Source organism: Coregonus clupeaformis, chromosome 21 (genome assembly GCF_020615455.1).
Source record: "Coregonus clupeaformis isolate EN_2021a chromosome 21, ASM2061545v1, whole genome shotgun sequence".
Classification (NCBI taxonomy): Eukaryota; Metazoa; Chordata; class Actinopteri; order Salmoniformes; family Salmonidae; genus Coregonus; species Coregonus clupeaformis.
The window spans coordinates 41,796,741-41,812,640 of record NC_059212.1 but is presented as its reverse complement, the minus strand read 5'-3'; the positions used below and the strand labels follow the sequence as shown (position 1 = coordinate 41,812,640).

At 42.7% G+C, this 15,900-nt stretch overlaps 1 protein-coding gene across 3 annotated transcripts; it reads right to left on the bottom strand.

Annotated features, from left to right (window-relative positions):
* Positions 1–4,603: 4,603 nt before the first annotated feature.
* Positions 4,604–8,319, bottom strand: LOC121534726 (ciliogenesis associated TTC17 interacting protein). Of its 3 annotated transcripts, none has more exons than XM_041841308.2 (10): positions 8,162–8,319; positions 7,874–7,958; positions 7,567–7,752; positions 7,432–7,487; positions 6,708–6,794; positions 6,399–6,566; positions 6,084–6,208; positions 5,704–5,780; positions 5,525–5,613; positions 4,604–5,226 (listed from the first exon to the last, which is right to left on the bottom strand). In XM_041841308.2, the coding sequence occupies exons 2-10, from the start codon at positions 7,950–7,952 to the stop codon at positions 5,038–5,040; spliced, it is 1,056 nt and encodes a 351-aa protein (XP_041697242.1). In that variant the 5' UTR covers positions 7,953–7,958; positions 8,162–8,319; the 3' UTR covers positions 4,604–5,037. The 3 variants fall into 3 exon arrangements, with proteins under 3 accessions (XP_041697242.1, XP_041697245.1, XP_041697243.1); XM_041841311.2 differs by having other exon boundaries at positions 6,399–6,521; XM_041841309.1 differs by lacking the exon at positions 8,162–8,319 and having other exon boundaries at positions 7,874–8,154.
* Between the last annotated feature and the right edge of the window lie 7,581 nt (positions 8,320–15,900).

Below are 15,900 nucleotides of genomic sequence, written 5' to 3'. Positions count from 1 at the left end.
AGACAGCAGTAATTATATAACTCTGGCAAATGTATTTCAATTTATCAGGGGTGCTGCGGCACATCCAGCACCCTTCCCGCGGCTGTGATTCTATAAGTAAACAAATGATGAAGTGCAATGCTGGATAGATGACAGTTGCAGGCTCATGTCAATCAGAGCAGGGAGGGGAAAGAGATCATAGAAAGCGAATGTCATTCTAGTTCTGTGAGAGATACAGGCGCGCTTCTCTCTCTCACCACAGCAATGGCCACGCATTGGTCTATAAGCGCTACAATGTTGCGAAAACCACAAACCCGGGCCGGCCCAACTCGAATCAATTCTTACTGTAGAATATCAGGCACGTTTTCACGTTACATTTTTTAGGGGGCAGGATAATTACAGAGGAGGCAACTTGAATTAACTCTGCTTTTATTATAATTTTTTACATTGCAAACTGTGAAAAAAATTATAATGCCAAGAGAAGTACCGGATCCTGGCAAATGGGTTCCGGAACGAAACAGTCCCAAACTGAGAGGTGCCGGACTTGTTCCGGCAGGATCCGTCTCAAATTAAGCACTGGCTACAGGACTATGACATGTAGGTAGCCTCTGCTGCATGACAGGACGAGAAACCTGCACAGTCCACAGATTAGTGCAGGGGGGCGGAATGAATGAAGGGGAAGCTGACTAAATTAACAGAATAAAACATTTTTACAGACAATTTATGTTTCAGTTTATATCTTGGTCATAGATTGTCTGTACGTATTTCAGCGTCAACAAGGCAAGTGTCAGAACAGTGGAGGCTCCTCAGAGGAGGAAGGAGAGGACCATCCTCCTCAGTGAATTTCATAAAAATACAAATAGTGAAACATTGAAAAAGTTATCCTTTTTAGATAAAACTATACTAAATATACACTGCTCAAAAAAATAAAGGGAACACTTAAACAACACAATGTAACTCCAAGTCAATCACACTTCTGTGAAATCAAACTGTCCACTTAGGAAGCAACACTGATTGACAATAAATTTCACATGCTGTTGTGCAAATGGAATAGACAACAGGTGGAAATTATAGGCAATTAGCAAGACACCCCCAATAAAGGACTGGTTTTGCAGATGGTGACCACAGACCACTTCTCAGTTCCTATGCTTCCTGGCTGATGTTTTGGTCACTTTTGAATGCTGGCGGTGCTTTAACTCTAGTGGTAGCATGAGACGGAGTCTACAACCCACACAAGTGGCTCAGGTAGTGCAGCTCATCCAGGATGGCACATCAATGCGAGCTGTGGCAAGAAGGTTTGCTGTGTCTGTCAGCGTAGTGTCCAGAGCATGGAGGCGCTACCAGGAGACAGGCCAGTACATCAGGAGACGTGGAGGAGGTCGTAGGAGGGCAACAACCCAGCAGCAGGACTGCTACCTCCGCCTTTGTGCAAGGAGGAGCAGAAGGAGCACTGCCAGAGCCCTGCAAAATGACCTCCACAAATGTGCATGTGTCTGCTCAAACGGTCAGAAACAGACTCCATGAGGGTGGTATGAGGGCCTGACGTCCACAGGTGGGGGTTGTACTTACAGCCCAACACCGTGCAGGACGTTTCGCATTTGCCAGAGAACACCAAGATTGGCAAATTCGCCACTGGCGCCCTGTGCTCTTCACAGATGAAAGCAGGTTCACACCAGCATATGGTCTTCACACTGAGCACATGTGACAGACGTGACAGAGTCTGGAGACGCCGTGGAGAACGTTCTGCTGCCTGCAACATCCTCCAGCATGACCGGTTTGGCGGTGGGTCAGTCATGGTGTGGGGTGGCATTTCTTTGGGAGGCCGCACAGCCCTCCATGTGCTCGCCACAGGTAGCCTGACTGCCATTAGGTACCGAGATGAGATCCTCAAACCCTTGTGAGACCATATGCTGGTGCGGTTGGCCCTGGGTTCCTCCTAATGCAAGACAATGCTAGACCTCATGTGGCTGGAGTGTGTCAGCAGTTCCTGCAAGAGGAAGGCATTGATGCTATGGACTGGCCCGCCCGTTCCCCAGACCTGAATCCAATTGAGCACATCTGGGACATCATGTCTCGCTCCATCCACCAACGCCACGTTGCACCACAGACTGTCCAGGAGTTGGCGGATACTTTAGACCAGGTCTGGGAGGAGATCCCTCAGGAGACCATCCGCCACCTCATCAGGAGCATGCCCAGGCGTTGTAGGGAGGTCATACAGGCACGTGGAGGCCACACACACTACTGAGCCTCATTTTGACTTGTTTTAAGGACATTACATCAAAAGTTGGATCAGCCTGTAGTGTGGTTTTCCACTTTAATTTTGAGGGTGACTCCAAATCCAGACCTCCATGGGTTGATAAATTTGATTTCCATTGATCATTTTTGTGTGATTTTGTTGTCAGCACATTCAACTATGTAAAGAAAAAAGTATTTAATAAGATTATTTCATTCATTCAGATCTAGGATGTGTTATTACAGTGTTCCCTTAATTTTTTTGAGCAGTGTATTCACGTCACCAAATAATTTATTAAAACACACTGTTTTGCAATGAAGGTCTACAGTAGCCTCAACAGCACTCTGTAGGGTAGCACCATGGTTCTCACCCCCTTCCATAGACATACACAGACATACACGTCCTCCAACCTATCAGAGCTTTGCAGCATGAACTGACATGTTGTCCACCCAATCAAAGGATCAGAGAATGAATCTAGTACTGAAAGCATAAGCTACAGCCATCTATCTCTGCAGTGCATGAAATGTGGTGAGTAGTTGAATCAAAGAGAGAGAAGGACAATAGTTGAACACTTTTGAACAAATTAATTTATTCAAAAATGAAGAAGAAGCAAAAGAGAGAGCAAGACACATATATATATATATATTTTTTTTTAAACTTTTACTTTCATTTAGTTTGTAAAGGCAGATAGCTAGTTTAGCCTACTCAAACACCCAGCTCAAACAGAGAGGGATGCTATGTTACCTAGATGGCTATGGCTATCCAATACTGGAACTCTTCCAAGTCAAGGTAAGCTTTTGGTTTAATTAATTGATTGCCACCGGGGCCCGCCCGGTGTAACTGCTAAACTGCTTGCTAACTGTACACTGTACTGCATGATTATAGCGGATTTACTAACGCGTTAGTTGTAGTAGCTATGTTGACTTGACGTTAGCTAATATGGTGACAACAATGTAGGCTGTATGTTGCGGTTAACGGTTATGATTTGAAGGTTTGGGTTGTAAAGGTTTTTTCGTCTGGTCACAGACAGCTGATGTGTTATGCACTGAAGTCCACAAGCGAAGGGAAAAGGTGAGAGGAGGAGAGCGCGTAGATGCGAGAAGGAATTATCCAATGAACAAAGAGATCTTGCTGTTTATATGTGGCTGTTATTAAAGTGAACTGTGTTTGCGAGTGATCAGTGGTGTATTCATTCCGCCGATTCTGTTGAAAAACTTTTCTTAAACGGAAGCAAATAGAACGAAAGGGGGATAAACATACCTGAATTTGTCCAATAGAAATGATATTGTGCAACTGTTGGACTAATGATTACAACCTAGATCAGCTAGATGCAGGCAAGAGTGTGCAAGGCGGTATTAAATGTGTCAATGTCTGTCACATTGATTACTCAAATTTCTCCTGACCTGTGCACCTAGGTTGTAAACTTTCATTCATAGGCTAGGTTATAGCAACCTCATGATAGGTATAGGGAAAATGTGAGTATCATGTAGTAGCCCAAACCTATCGCTGTTACATTGAACTGGGTGAATGGAATATGAATTACATTACAGTCATCCAATATGCTGTAATAGAAATAAGGCCATGCTCATTAAAAAGAATAATCGTCCTCCCTCATCTTAAACGGCACCAACCGCCACTGTGTCAGAAAAACAAAGCGGCATAATTTCTTGACGATTGATGACGTAACCAACAAACACCGCACCGGGAAAGTGCAGACTTGGAAAGTACGTTGTCTGACGGTGAGATCTGTACATAATCACGATATGCTCGTCTCCGCACTAACAATGTGAGTAGTTGTCCCAAGGGCGGCCGACAAATTTATGTCCAAAATAAACCCATAAAAACGCATTGGGATTATTTTGGACATATCTCGTCGAGAGTGAAATCTCTCGTCTGTACTTTTAGTGACAACATCGTAATTCGCAAAGAATGTTTACAGCATGTTTAATCATATTAACTTGTCATTCAACAGTAATACAGCCGTTGACTGTTGTCATGAGAAGTGACATAAAATAACATTTTAAAGGAGCGGCCAAAACTTACCTTGGGTCGATTTCTACTAATGTACTAACCACCACGTAGCCAGTAGATGAGACACTGACAGAACAGACTTCATAAGAGAACTGCTGCGTCAATTCACACAACTATCAAAAAAACTGTCGCAATTTACAGTATGTAGGCTATATACTTTTTTTTAAACGAAATATCGCTGCCACCGTGCTCCTTGGACCGGCTGTCCCGTTTTCTTTAGGTTTGAAGATTGGAGTATCAGTAGGTCATGACAATGCGCGCTCATTGGTTGTACAGTAACATGTACCTCTTCCGGGTACAGAAAATATAGGGCCTTTGTTATTTTAAGTTGAATAAACACAATACACATTTTGCTTAAATAAAACATCACACTTTATTGAAACTTAAAATGACAACACACACAGCTGAAAATGAGCTCCTAGAATTCCTTATCTATGTACCAATAATCTACAAGTGTTCCCTTTCCTCATCTCATTTCCTTCATAACCACTGCTCTGCCTTATTGCCCAAACCACTAATAGTTCAGTTGTCCTTCAAGAGATGAAAGAAAGAACACATTAAAGAGAACTGGGCTGCATCCCAAAAAGAGGCTTCTTCTCTTCATTCCCTTTCCTCCATCTGTATTGACATAAAATAATAGGGCAGGTGAATGCAAATCTCTAGTAGGCACGGCAAGCCTACATCACAGTGCTTTCACCTATCCCATATGTGTCTCAGATCAGTGCAGCTGAAGGAGAGCAAACGAGGAGAGGAAGCTATTTTAGACTATTGAGACGCAGCCCCAGTGTGCGTCCTCAGGGTGAGGAGGTGTTGAAGGTGCTCCCCGGGGATCGGAGGGAGGCGAATGGGGAGAAGTACTCGCGGGCAAACACAAAGACGTCGCTCGGTTTCCGTAGTAACAAAAACTGCAGGAAGTCGGCCATCATGGTGCGGAGCTCCGGGTGTTGCCGCAGGTACGAGGCATGCTCCGCCTTCAACTCCTCCTGTAACACACATAAGGGCATGTCAGAAACGTAGGGGTTAGTGTTTTAAGAGTAAGGGGCTAGGGCAGCGTTTCCCTACCTCGGTCCTGGGGACCCCAAGGGGTGTACATTTTGGTTTTTGCCATAGCACTACACAGCTGATTCAAAGCTAGATGCTGAGTTGATTATTTGAATCAGCTGTGTAGTGTTACGTCAAAAACCAAAATGTGCACCCCTTGGGGTCCCCAGGACCGAGTTTGGGAAACGCTGGGCTAGGGTGAGAGTAGGGGTGAGGGATAGGAAAATACTAATATGTCACCTTTCTGTCAAGGAACATGGAGTGCATCTGCATGTCCTCCTCCCAGACCAGAGGCCTCTTCTCAAACACGGGCTTAACATCCCTCACCTCTGAGACACAACACAGATACACACACACATGTAAATAGGGGAACACTCCTAATACCGTGTTTGTATGTGTGTATATGTGTGTTTCGGTACCTGTGTGTGTTTGGAGCGGGAGCAGCAAGAGCCTCATGGTCACAGGAGAGCCCACCTGCACTCGGCTAGCCAGATGCCTAAACAGGTGCAGGATATGACATCACACAGGTAGAAAGTGATGAGAGGGGCGGTCAGAGACGCAACACATCCCACTCCCTCCTTTTTTCTGTTTAAATGGAAGTCAATGAACTAAGTAGACCAGACCCAGCTGCTATCACATTGGTGTCTGTGGGAGAGCCACCCCTTAAGTAGACAGGAACTGACAATTATTTTCAATAGTAAATGTCCTGAGTGAACTATTTTCATTCATCCACCATCTTTGGGGCGGTGCCCTGTATGTCCTCTGTCCCTTTGGTCTGGTGGAAGTGATGTCATCTTACCCGTCAGGCAGGAAGTAGCAGTGCCACGTGGCTGGGATGTCCTCCACCGAGTCGACCGTCCTCTCCACCCCAAACACCTCCACCACCTCCTCTCCCACAGTCTGCTGCCTGCACCCCAGCTCCCTCTGACCACAGATAGACCACTCATTACCCAAAACACGTGGTCAATACACGGTCAAATCAAACACAAATGAGAACACAAATAAAAAGTTCCAGTACTGTAAACAAACTCATGCACACTTTTCACAAAGAAGACACACACATTTCTACTGTATAAGTAGGCTCACACACACACACACACACGGACACACTCACGTATGTGGAGGTGGAGATGTGTGCATCCTGGTCGAAGGAGAGGAAGGTCATGTTTTCCGGGATGTTCTTCCTCAGAGCGAAAACCCTCAGCAGCAGCAGGTTAGAGCCCTCGCACACTAACCCCTTCACAGAGGACAGAGGGTAAGACACGGTTTGCCTCCTCACCTCCTACACACACACACACACACACACACACACACCAGGTTAGAATTCTCAGATAGAAATCCTTCTCAAAGAGCACAATGGAAAACACACACTGCCCTCCTACCTCACACATACATATACCTCCTCCCCCCATTTCTCTCTCACCTCTCCCACAGTGGTGATTTTGTTCACCACCAGCTGTCCATCACGCTGGACCATGTGACACTTCCTGTCCAATCGGTGGTCCTGAAGCTGAGAGCAGAGAATTAGTCTATGCGGAATCGCCAGAAAACGCAAACGTCTGTTTTTTTCAACCTGACTTCCGTTTTTGTCACGACTTCCGCCGAGGCTGCCTCCCCTTCTTGTTCGGGCAGGCTTCGGTGTTCGTCGTCATCGGCTTACTAACCACTGCCGCCCCAATTATCATCATCACATTTGTCTTGTCAATCACACACACCTGGTTCTAATCCCCTCATTAGTCTGTGTATAAGTGTTCCCTCTGCCCCCTTGTCCTTGTGGGTGATTGTTTGAATGTGAGAGTAGTATAGCTCAGTGGAGCTACTCGTACCATTTTGTTGCCAGGGTAGATATTTCACCTGTGCCTGTTTCGTTTGTCGCTATTCCAGCATATTTTGTGTAACGAAGGAATAAACTCTTTATTCAGTGATTACCCTCCTGCGCCTGACTCCTTCCATCACACTCATCACAGTTTTCCATGAAAAACTGAAGCGTGAACTCTGCTCAGGGGTCTTTCTATGCCTGCTACGTTAGGTTAGCAGAGAATTTATGGGAATGTTATATTGCAGAGTTTTGATGTTTTAGTCTTATAAGGTTTTGTAAAATGGTCTAGCCTGTGTAGACCGGTTTCAGGCAGTTCAAGCTGGTTTACCTTGACGTACTCGTGGTGGTTCTGCTCCAGGGTCTCCAGGTTCAAAGAAAGGTAGGCTGATTGGAAAGAGAGACAGAGATAGTAATCGCAGACTTAGAAAGACCAACACTCAAGACTCTTCCCCCCCAGTCTTACCAGTGATGGCTGTACCACAGGGAGTGTTGTCAATAGCTCCATGGCTGTGTGCGTGCAGCAGCAGACAAGGCTGCTCCCTGCAGCTGCTCCTCTCCACAGTCACCTTAAACTCTCCCAGCTCTCTGCCCCCCTCGGACACTGTCACCAGAGAGTCTTCAAACACACACTGCTGCATCTCCGTGGCCCCTACACAAACACACACACATTATGAAAACTAGCTACAGCCATAGCAGGGCTACCATGAAAGAGGCACTTGAGAGTGCAGGTGCCAACACCTCACTGACTCAGCTACCTCTATTTAACTCACCTATGCTGGACAGAAAGGCGATGCCCTCGCTAGAGGTTTTTAACTCCTCGGCTTCCTCCGTTGTTGCAGTCTCCTCCATATCAGACTTTCAGTTTGGAGTTTCAGATACACGAAAATATGAATATGGGCAGTTTGCCAAAGCAGCTTACTACAACAACAATAACAGCAACACCACAGGCTAGAGTTGGCAAACTAATACTGAGCTTGCTGGCTGAAGTTAATGTGATAGCAAATCATTCTATAAAGAAACGATTGATTGAATCATTCAGTGAGTTCGCATGTTTTTACCTTATTTAGCTAGAAGTTCAATTTGTAAGTCGCTATGGATAAGAGTGTCTGCTAAATGATATAAATGTAATGTAAATGTAATTCTGGCAGAAGATTACACTGATCTTTTTTTCGCTGTTGATGTCTGTCTGTCTGTCTGTCTGTCTGTCTGTCTCAAGAACAAGAAAAACCCTCACAATATGGGTTGCCGTGGCAACAACGCCTGACAGTCGAAGAACCATAAAGATCTTATAAACGCGCAGCGAAATGTGTGGTGGTTCTTTCCATAGAGATCCTATTACGTTTCTAATTCCTAATTCGATGTTTTTTTTTCCTTGTGCAGTATGAACAAAGAAGCGACCCCCTACTTTTAAAACAACATTTACAAAAGAAATGACACAAAAAAGATTATTCGGCAGCTGCGTCTGGTCTAGTATTACTGTTATGAATCCAGTCTTTCAGAATAGCTATTTTTGCGATTTTCACAACCACAATTATCGGCGCAGTTTGTGGCGTTGGCGTGAAAGGGCTGGGTTTTGATCAGTGGTGGGAAAAGTACACAATTGTCTTACTTGAGTGAAAGGTAAGATTCCTTAATAGAAAATGACTCAAGTAAAACTGAAAGTCACCCAAAAAAATACTACTTGAGTAAAAGTCTAAAAGTATTTGGTTTTAAATATATGTAAGTATTAAAAGTTAATGTAATTGCTAAAATAATCTTAAGTATCAAAAATAAAAGTATAAATCATTTCAAATTCCTTATATTAAGCAATGATTTTCTTGTTTTAAAATTTTTTTATGGATAGCCAGGGGCACACTCCAACATTACATTTACATTTACGACATTTAGCAGACGCTCTTATCCAGAGCGACTTACAAATTGGTGCATTCACCTTATAGCCACTTTACAATATGTTTATTTTTTCTTTGGGGTAGAAGGATTACTTTATCCTATCCCAGGTATTCCTTACAGAGGTGGGGTTTCAAGTGTCTCCGCTGTCCTGGCGTCGTGAGGGAGCTTGTTCCACCATTGGGGTGCCAGAGCAGCGAACAGTTTTGACTGGACCATTTTCCTGTCCTGTTAAGCATTCAAAATGTAACAAGTACTTTGTCAGGTGTCAGGGAAAATGTATGGAGTAAAAAGTACATTATTTTCTTTAGGAATATAGTGGAGTAAAAGTAGTCAAAAATATAAATATTAAAGTTAAGTACAGATGCCCCAAAAAACTACTTAAGTAGTACTTTCAAGTATTTTTATTTAAGTACTTTACACCATTTGTTTTGATGAATAAACAAGTTGTGGGTGTGTCGAGGCTTGGCCCCTAACTGGCCAATCAGAACGTGCTCCATGGCTAAATATGTGTGGTTGCTTCAAGTTGTGTATTTACGGTATTTTATGTATTGCCTTGGAATCAACTATTAGTCCGTTATAGTTTGTTAAACAGCTTGCAGAAACAAAATAACAAAATGTAGACTTATCCCATCTTTCTTAAATATGTTAACTTGAACATGTTTGCAGTCCACATTGTTCTAAGTAATTGCATGGCTTCAATGTGGAAATATATACATAGCATTCGCACTGATATAGGGGCTTGGCTTACTGTAAATTGCATTATGGCTGATCATGGACATGCCAAATGTTGTCAATAAGCAATATGAAATTAATTATTGATAAGGCCTAAAAAGAGAAAAAATAATTTTAATCAAATTCTAAATAAACTTTTTTAAAATAGGCATGCTTAAAATGTCTAAATACATTTACAGGCACCATAATTGCTTCCTGTGGGCATATCATATTAAAACAACGCAGACTATGGAGGTTTTACCCACATCCAAACTTTTCACAGTAGCTGGACAAACATCCAATATAAAGAGAATGGGAGAATGTCCACTCACCTTTACACTGCTCCCAAATCTAATGTTTTACATACATATTGAAACCATCTTATTGCATGCGTGCCACGGACGTTCTCACCATAAAACCAGGACAATTAATAATTCGAATAAGTTTGGTTTTAATCAAATTCAACGAAAAACAAGCAATCTGTTCGTTATTTTCAACAACAATAAATACATGTAAAATGTAATGATATCATAAAATCTCCAGCATAAAAAAAAGACACGACGCATTGCTGTTGAACTAGCCTCCAGGTCAGTGTAGCCTACGGAGAGAGGGGTTAAAAAAAAAAAAAAGTATTCCCTCTCGGAAGACCTGAGGCGCCCTGACCTGACATCCATTCCCTGCCAGATCGTTAGCCATGAAGATCATTCTCCCGGAACATTCACCCCACCCCTGCCTGGTCGTCGGTGGCTTCTGTGACACCATTGGATCTGCCTATTCACTCCCACCAACTCGCCTCCGCTGCCCGCTCCGTCTTCTGCTTCCACATTTGAGTCTGTAAATAAATACTCACCTTCGTTCTACTCACCTTGTCCTGGTCTGCTTCTGGGTTCTGCTTTAGAGAATCGTGACACCTGAATTGAAGCATGGGACCAAATTCATTTAACCAGTTTTCCATGCTTATGGACATGACTTGCCATGTCAGGTACTTGAACATGATCATTAATATTGTCAGTAGGTATTTATTCATATTTTATAAGGTTTAACCAAATAACCCTTTTACCATGGTATGACATGATTTTATATTTCTAGATGAAATTGAACACTAGATATGTGGAAGGTGCTGGACTGGCAGATGGGGAGCAGATGGAGACGCTGTTGTCGTATCTGAGGCGCTTTGGGAAGGTCACCAAAGAGATGATGCCGTCCCATCATATTGACCTCCTGACTGATGCACTTCTCCACCATGGGAAAAAGATATGCCAGAGGCAACGTTAGTACACTTGGAATTGTTATTCATTTACGTGATGCTGGTTGACTCTAGTGATGTCAATTTTTTTTGTGTTAGTGGACTCTCTGCCACAGAGGCTTTCCCGAGCAACAGAAGTTGCAACAGAGGCAGAAAGGGAAATGGCAGAAATTTCACAGTCTCTTCCAGGTAAACCATTGTATCAATAATCTAATCATAGAATTTCAGTATTGATTAGAAATGTTGTCACATCTGTCACTGTTGTTATGTTTTAGGAACAACACTGGACACCATTAGGGATTGGGGCAGGAATGTCAGTGTCACCCTTGAGAGGCAAAAACTTGCTCTGTGCTGGGAGGAGCAATATGTTGCAATGCTCCAGCAACATACAATTGCAATGTATGCAATTAATTTCAAATAACTAAACAAAGTTGTTATTTTTTGGCATGCATTATTGTATGCCCTCTTTGATCCATTTTTTATTTTCAGGGCACAGCAGGAAAGTGGAGATGGAACAGCTGTTTGTCAGCTTGTGCAGATAGAGAGGTACTTCCTCAGTTAGTTTTTAACAGTGTAATTGTTCGATCAATTAATACAAATGATGTCCCTGGACAAAGTATTTAGAACCTTTCTGATTACAGAAAACTCAAGACGATGGAGAGGAAGAACAGCATCCTCCATCGATGGTCACCCACCAGCAATCGCTTCCAGAATGCAGAGTAACAGATTGAAGACCAATCTGGAGGGAACCTCTGTGGCCTGATGAGAAAATATGCAGGTTGTATATGTACAGTTGAAGTCGGAAATTTACATACACCTTAGCCAAATACATTTAAACTCAATTTTTCACAATTCCTGACATTTAATCCTAGTACAAATTCCCTGTTTTAGGTCAATTAGGATCACCACTTTATTTTAAGAATGTGAAATGTCAGAATAATAGTAGAGAATGATTTATTTCAGCTTTTATTTATTTCATCACATTACCAGTGGGTCAGATGTTTACATACACTCAATTCGTATTTGGTAGCATTGCCTTTAAATTGTTTAACTTGGGTCAAATGTTTTGGGTAGCCTTCCACAAGCTTCCCACAATATGTTGGGTGAATTTTGGCCCATTCCTCCTGACAGAGCTGGTGTAACTGAGTCAGGTTTGTAGGCCTCCTTGCTCGCATACGCTTTTTCAGTTCTGCCCACATATTTTCTATAGGATTGAGGTCAGGGCTTTGTGATGGCCACTCCAATACCTTGACTTTGTTGTCCTTAAGCCATTTTGCCACAACTTTGGAAGTATGCTTGGGGTCATTGTCCATTTGGAAGACCCATTTGCAACCAAGCTTTAACTTCCTGACTGATGTCTTGAGATGTTGAGTCAATATATCATTATATCCACATAATTTTCCTTCCTCATGCCATCTATTTTGTGAAGTGCACCAATCCCTCCTGCAGCAAAGCACCCCCACAGCATGATGCTGCCACCCCGTGCTTCACGGTTGGGATGGTGTTATTCGGCTTGCAAGCAACCACCTTTTTCCTCCAAACATAACGATGGTCATTATGGCCAAACAGTTCTACTTTTGTTTAATCAGACCAGAGGACATTTCTCCAAAAAGTACGATATTTGTCCCCATGTGCAGTTGCAAACCATAGTCTGGCTTTTTTATGGTGGTTTTGGAGCAGTGCCTTCTTCCTTGCTGAGTGGCATTTCAGGTTATGTCGATATAGGACTCGTTTTACTGTGGATATAGATACTTTTGTACCTGTTTTTTCCAGTATCTTCACAAGGTCCTTTGCTGTTGTTCTGGGATTGATTTGCACTTTTCGCACCAAAGTACGTCCATCTCTAGGAGACAGAACGCGTCTCCTTCCTGAGCGGTATGACGACTGCGTGGTCCCATGGTGTTTATACTTGCGTACTATTGTTTGTACAGATGAACGTGGTACCTTCAGGCATTTGGAAAGTGCTCCCAAGGATGAACCAGACTTGTGGAGGTCTACAATTTTTCTTCTGAGGTCTTGCCTGATTTCTTTTGATTTTCCCATGATGTCAAGCAAAGAGGCACTGAGTTTGAAGGTAGGCCTTGAAATACATCCACAGGTACACCTCCAATTGACTCAAATGATGTAAATTAGCCTATCAGAAGCTTCTAAAGCCATGACATCATTTTCTGGAATTTTCCAAGCTGTTTAAAGGCACAGTCAACTTAGTGTATGTAAACTTCTGACCCACTGGAATTGTGATACAGTAAATTATAAGTGAAATAATCTGTCTGTAAACAATTGTTGAAAAAAGTACTTGTGTCATGCACAAAGTAGATGTCCTAACCGACTTGCATTTGTGGAGTGGTTAAAAAACAGTTTTAATGACTACAACCTAAGTGTATGTACACTTCCGACTTCAAGTGTACATTTATGTGCCAGACCACGCCCACATTAATGTTTATTGGTCAGTTGTTTGATATACTAGTCTGGAAAGTATTGCGTTGAAGGACCTTGGATGCCATACAGTGCCTTCGGAAAGTATTCAGACCCCTTAACTTTTCCACATTTTGTTACGTTACAGCCTTATTCTAAAATTGATTCAATCATTTTCCCCCCTCAACAATCTACACACAATACCCCATAATGAAAAAGCAAAAACAGGTTTTTAGAAATTTCACATATACATAAATTCAGACCCTTTACTCAGTACTTTGTTGAAGCACCTTTGCCAGCGATTACAGCCTCGAGTCTTCTTGGGTATGACGCTACAAGCTTGGCACACCTGTATTTGGGGAGTTTCTACCATTCTTCTCTGCAGATCCTCTCAAGCTCTGTCAGGTTGGATGGGGAGCATTGCTGCACAGCTATTTTCAGGTCTCTCCAGAGTTGGTTGATTGGGTTCAAGTCCGGGCTCTGGCTGTGCCACTCAAGGACGTTCAGAGACTTGTCCCTAAGCCACTCCTGCGTTGTCTTGGCTGTGTGCTTAGGGTTGTTGTCCTGTTGGAAGGTGAACCTTTGCCACAGTCTGAGGTCCTGAGCAGGTTTTCATTAAGGATCTCTCTGTACTTTGCTCCGTTCATCTTTGTCTCGATCCTGATTAGTCTCCCAGTCCCTGCCGCTGAAAAACATCCCCACAGCATGATGCTGCCTCCACCATGCTTCACCGTAGGGATGGTGACAGGTTTCCTCCAGATATGATGCTTGGCATTGAGGCCAAAGAGTTCAATCTTGGTTTCATCAGACCAGAGAATCTTGTTTCTCATGGTCTGAGTCTTTAGATGCCTTTTGGCAAACTCCAAGCGGGCTGTCATGTGTCTTTTATTGAGGAGTGGCTTCCGTCTGGCCACTCTACCAGAAAGGCCTGATTGGTGGAGTGCTGCAGAGATGGTTGTCCTTCTGGAAGGTTCTCCCATCTCCACAGAGGAACTCTGGAGCTCTGTCAGAGTAACCATTAGGTTCTTGGTCACCTCCCTGACCAAGGCCCTTCTACCCCGATTGCTCAGTTTGGCCGGGCAGCCAGCTCTAGGAAGAGTCTTGGTGGTTCCAAACTTCTTCCATTTAAGAATGATGAAGGCCACTGTGTTCTTGGGGACTTTCAATACTGCAGAAATGTTTTGGTACCCTTCCCCAGACCTGTGCCTCGACACAATCCTGTCTCAGAGCTCTACGGACAATTCCTTCGACCTCATGGCTTGGTTTTTGCTCTGACATGCACTGTCAACTGTGGGACCTTATTTAGACAGTGTGTGCCTTTCCAAATCATGTCTAATCAATTGAATTTACCACAGGTGAGCTCCAATCAAGTTGTAGAAACATCTCAAGGATGATCAATGGAAACAGGATGCACCTGAGCTCAATTTCGAGTCTGAATACTTATGTAAATAAGGTATTTCTGTTTTTTATTTGTAATACATTTGCAAACATTTCTAAAAACCTGTTTTCGCTTTGTCATTATGGGGTATTGTGTGTAGATTGCTAAGGATTTATTTTTTATTTAATCCATTTTAGAATAAGGTTGTAAAGTAACAAAATGTGGAAAAAGTCAATGGGTCTGAATACTTTCCGAAGGCACTGTAAGTGTTTCCAAGTCTTTGAATATGAGCCTTCAGGCCTTTTGGTCTAACTGACAAGGGATTAGCCTTTGCCAACAAAACCAAAAGCCCTTAGTCAGGGTAGTAAGAGACAGTCTTTTCATTATACTGCACTCAACTGCAGGTTACAATATGAAGCAAGTGAAAAGCACTTAAAGTGGCAATCAGCAGTAGAAAAAATTAAGCGTCTTCCATGTCCCTGTTTCGGTAAGAAGCTATGGGAAGGGGCTGGAGAAATGTTACCACTCTCAAATTCTTAGACAGAGCTATGGATGCAAGGACTGAGCATCCATGATATAGCTTGAGGCTATACAGTGTTTGTTTACTTTGTTTTATTCCAATGTTTGTAAACAATCTTATATTTAGGGTTCTGGTGGGGTATGACAGTTGAACTAAGCTCATAAGGCCTTTATAAGTTATATTCTTCAAGAATAAATCGGTACATATCATTAATTTCCAAGTCCAAAGATGTATGTAGAAACTGCTGATTTCCCCTTTAAAATCCTAATGACAAGTACCTAGCTAATCTGATTAAATATTTCACCTGTTGAAGTGTTTTACTTATTATTGAAGGGTATTGTTGAACATACCTTGAGTGATGGGAGAAGTCATCATTCAGTGTGAACAGACTAGAGTGGGAACAGAGAAATTACATCTAGCTACAACGTGATGAGGATATTTAGCTATTTTTTTTTTTATATAGCTAGCTACTGTCACTAACATTCTTTTGGCAATACTAGCTAACTTAGCTAGCTAGCTCACTATGAAACTATGAAAATCAGGGTCTAAACAGCTCAACAAGTTATAATTCAAGCATGCTTTTATAAGAATCATGCTAAATCTAAATACGATAGACTATACTTGCCAATGACATAAT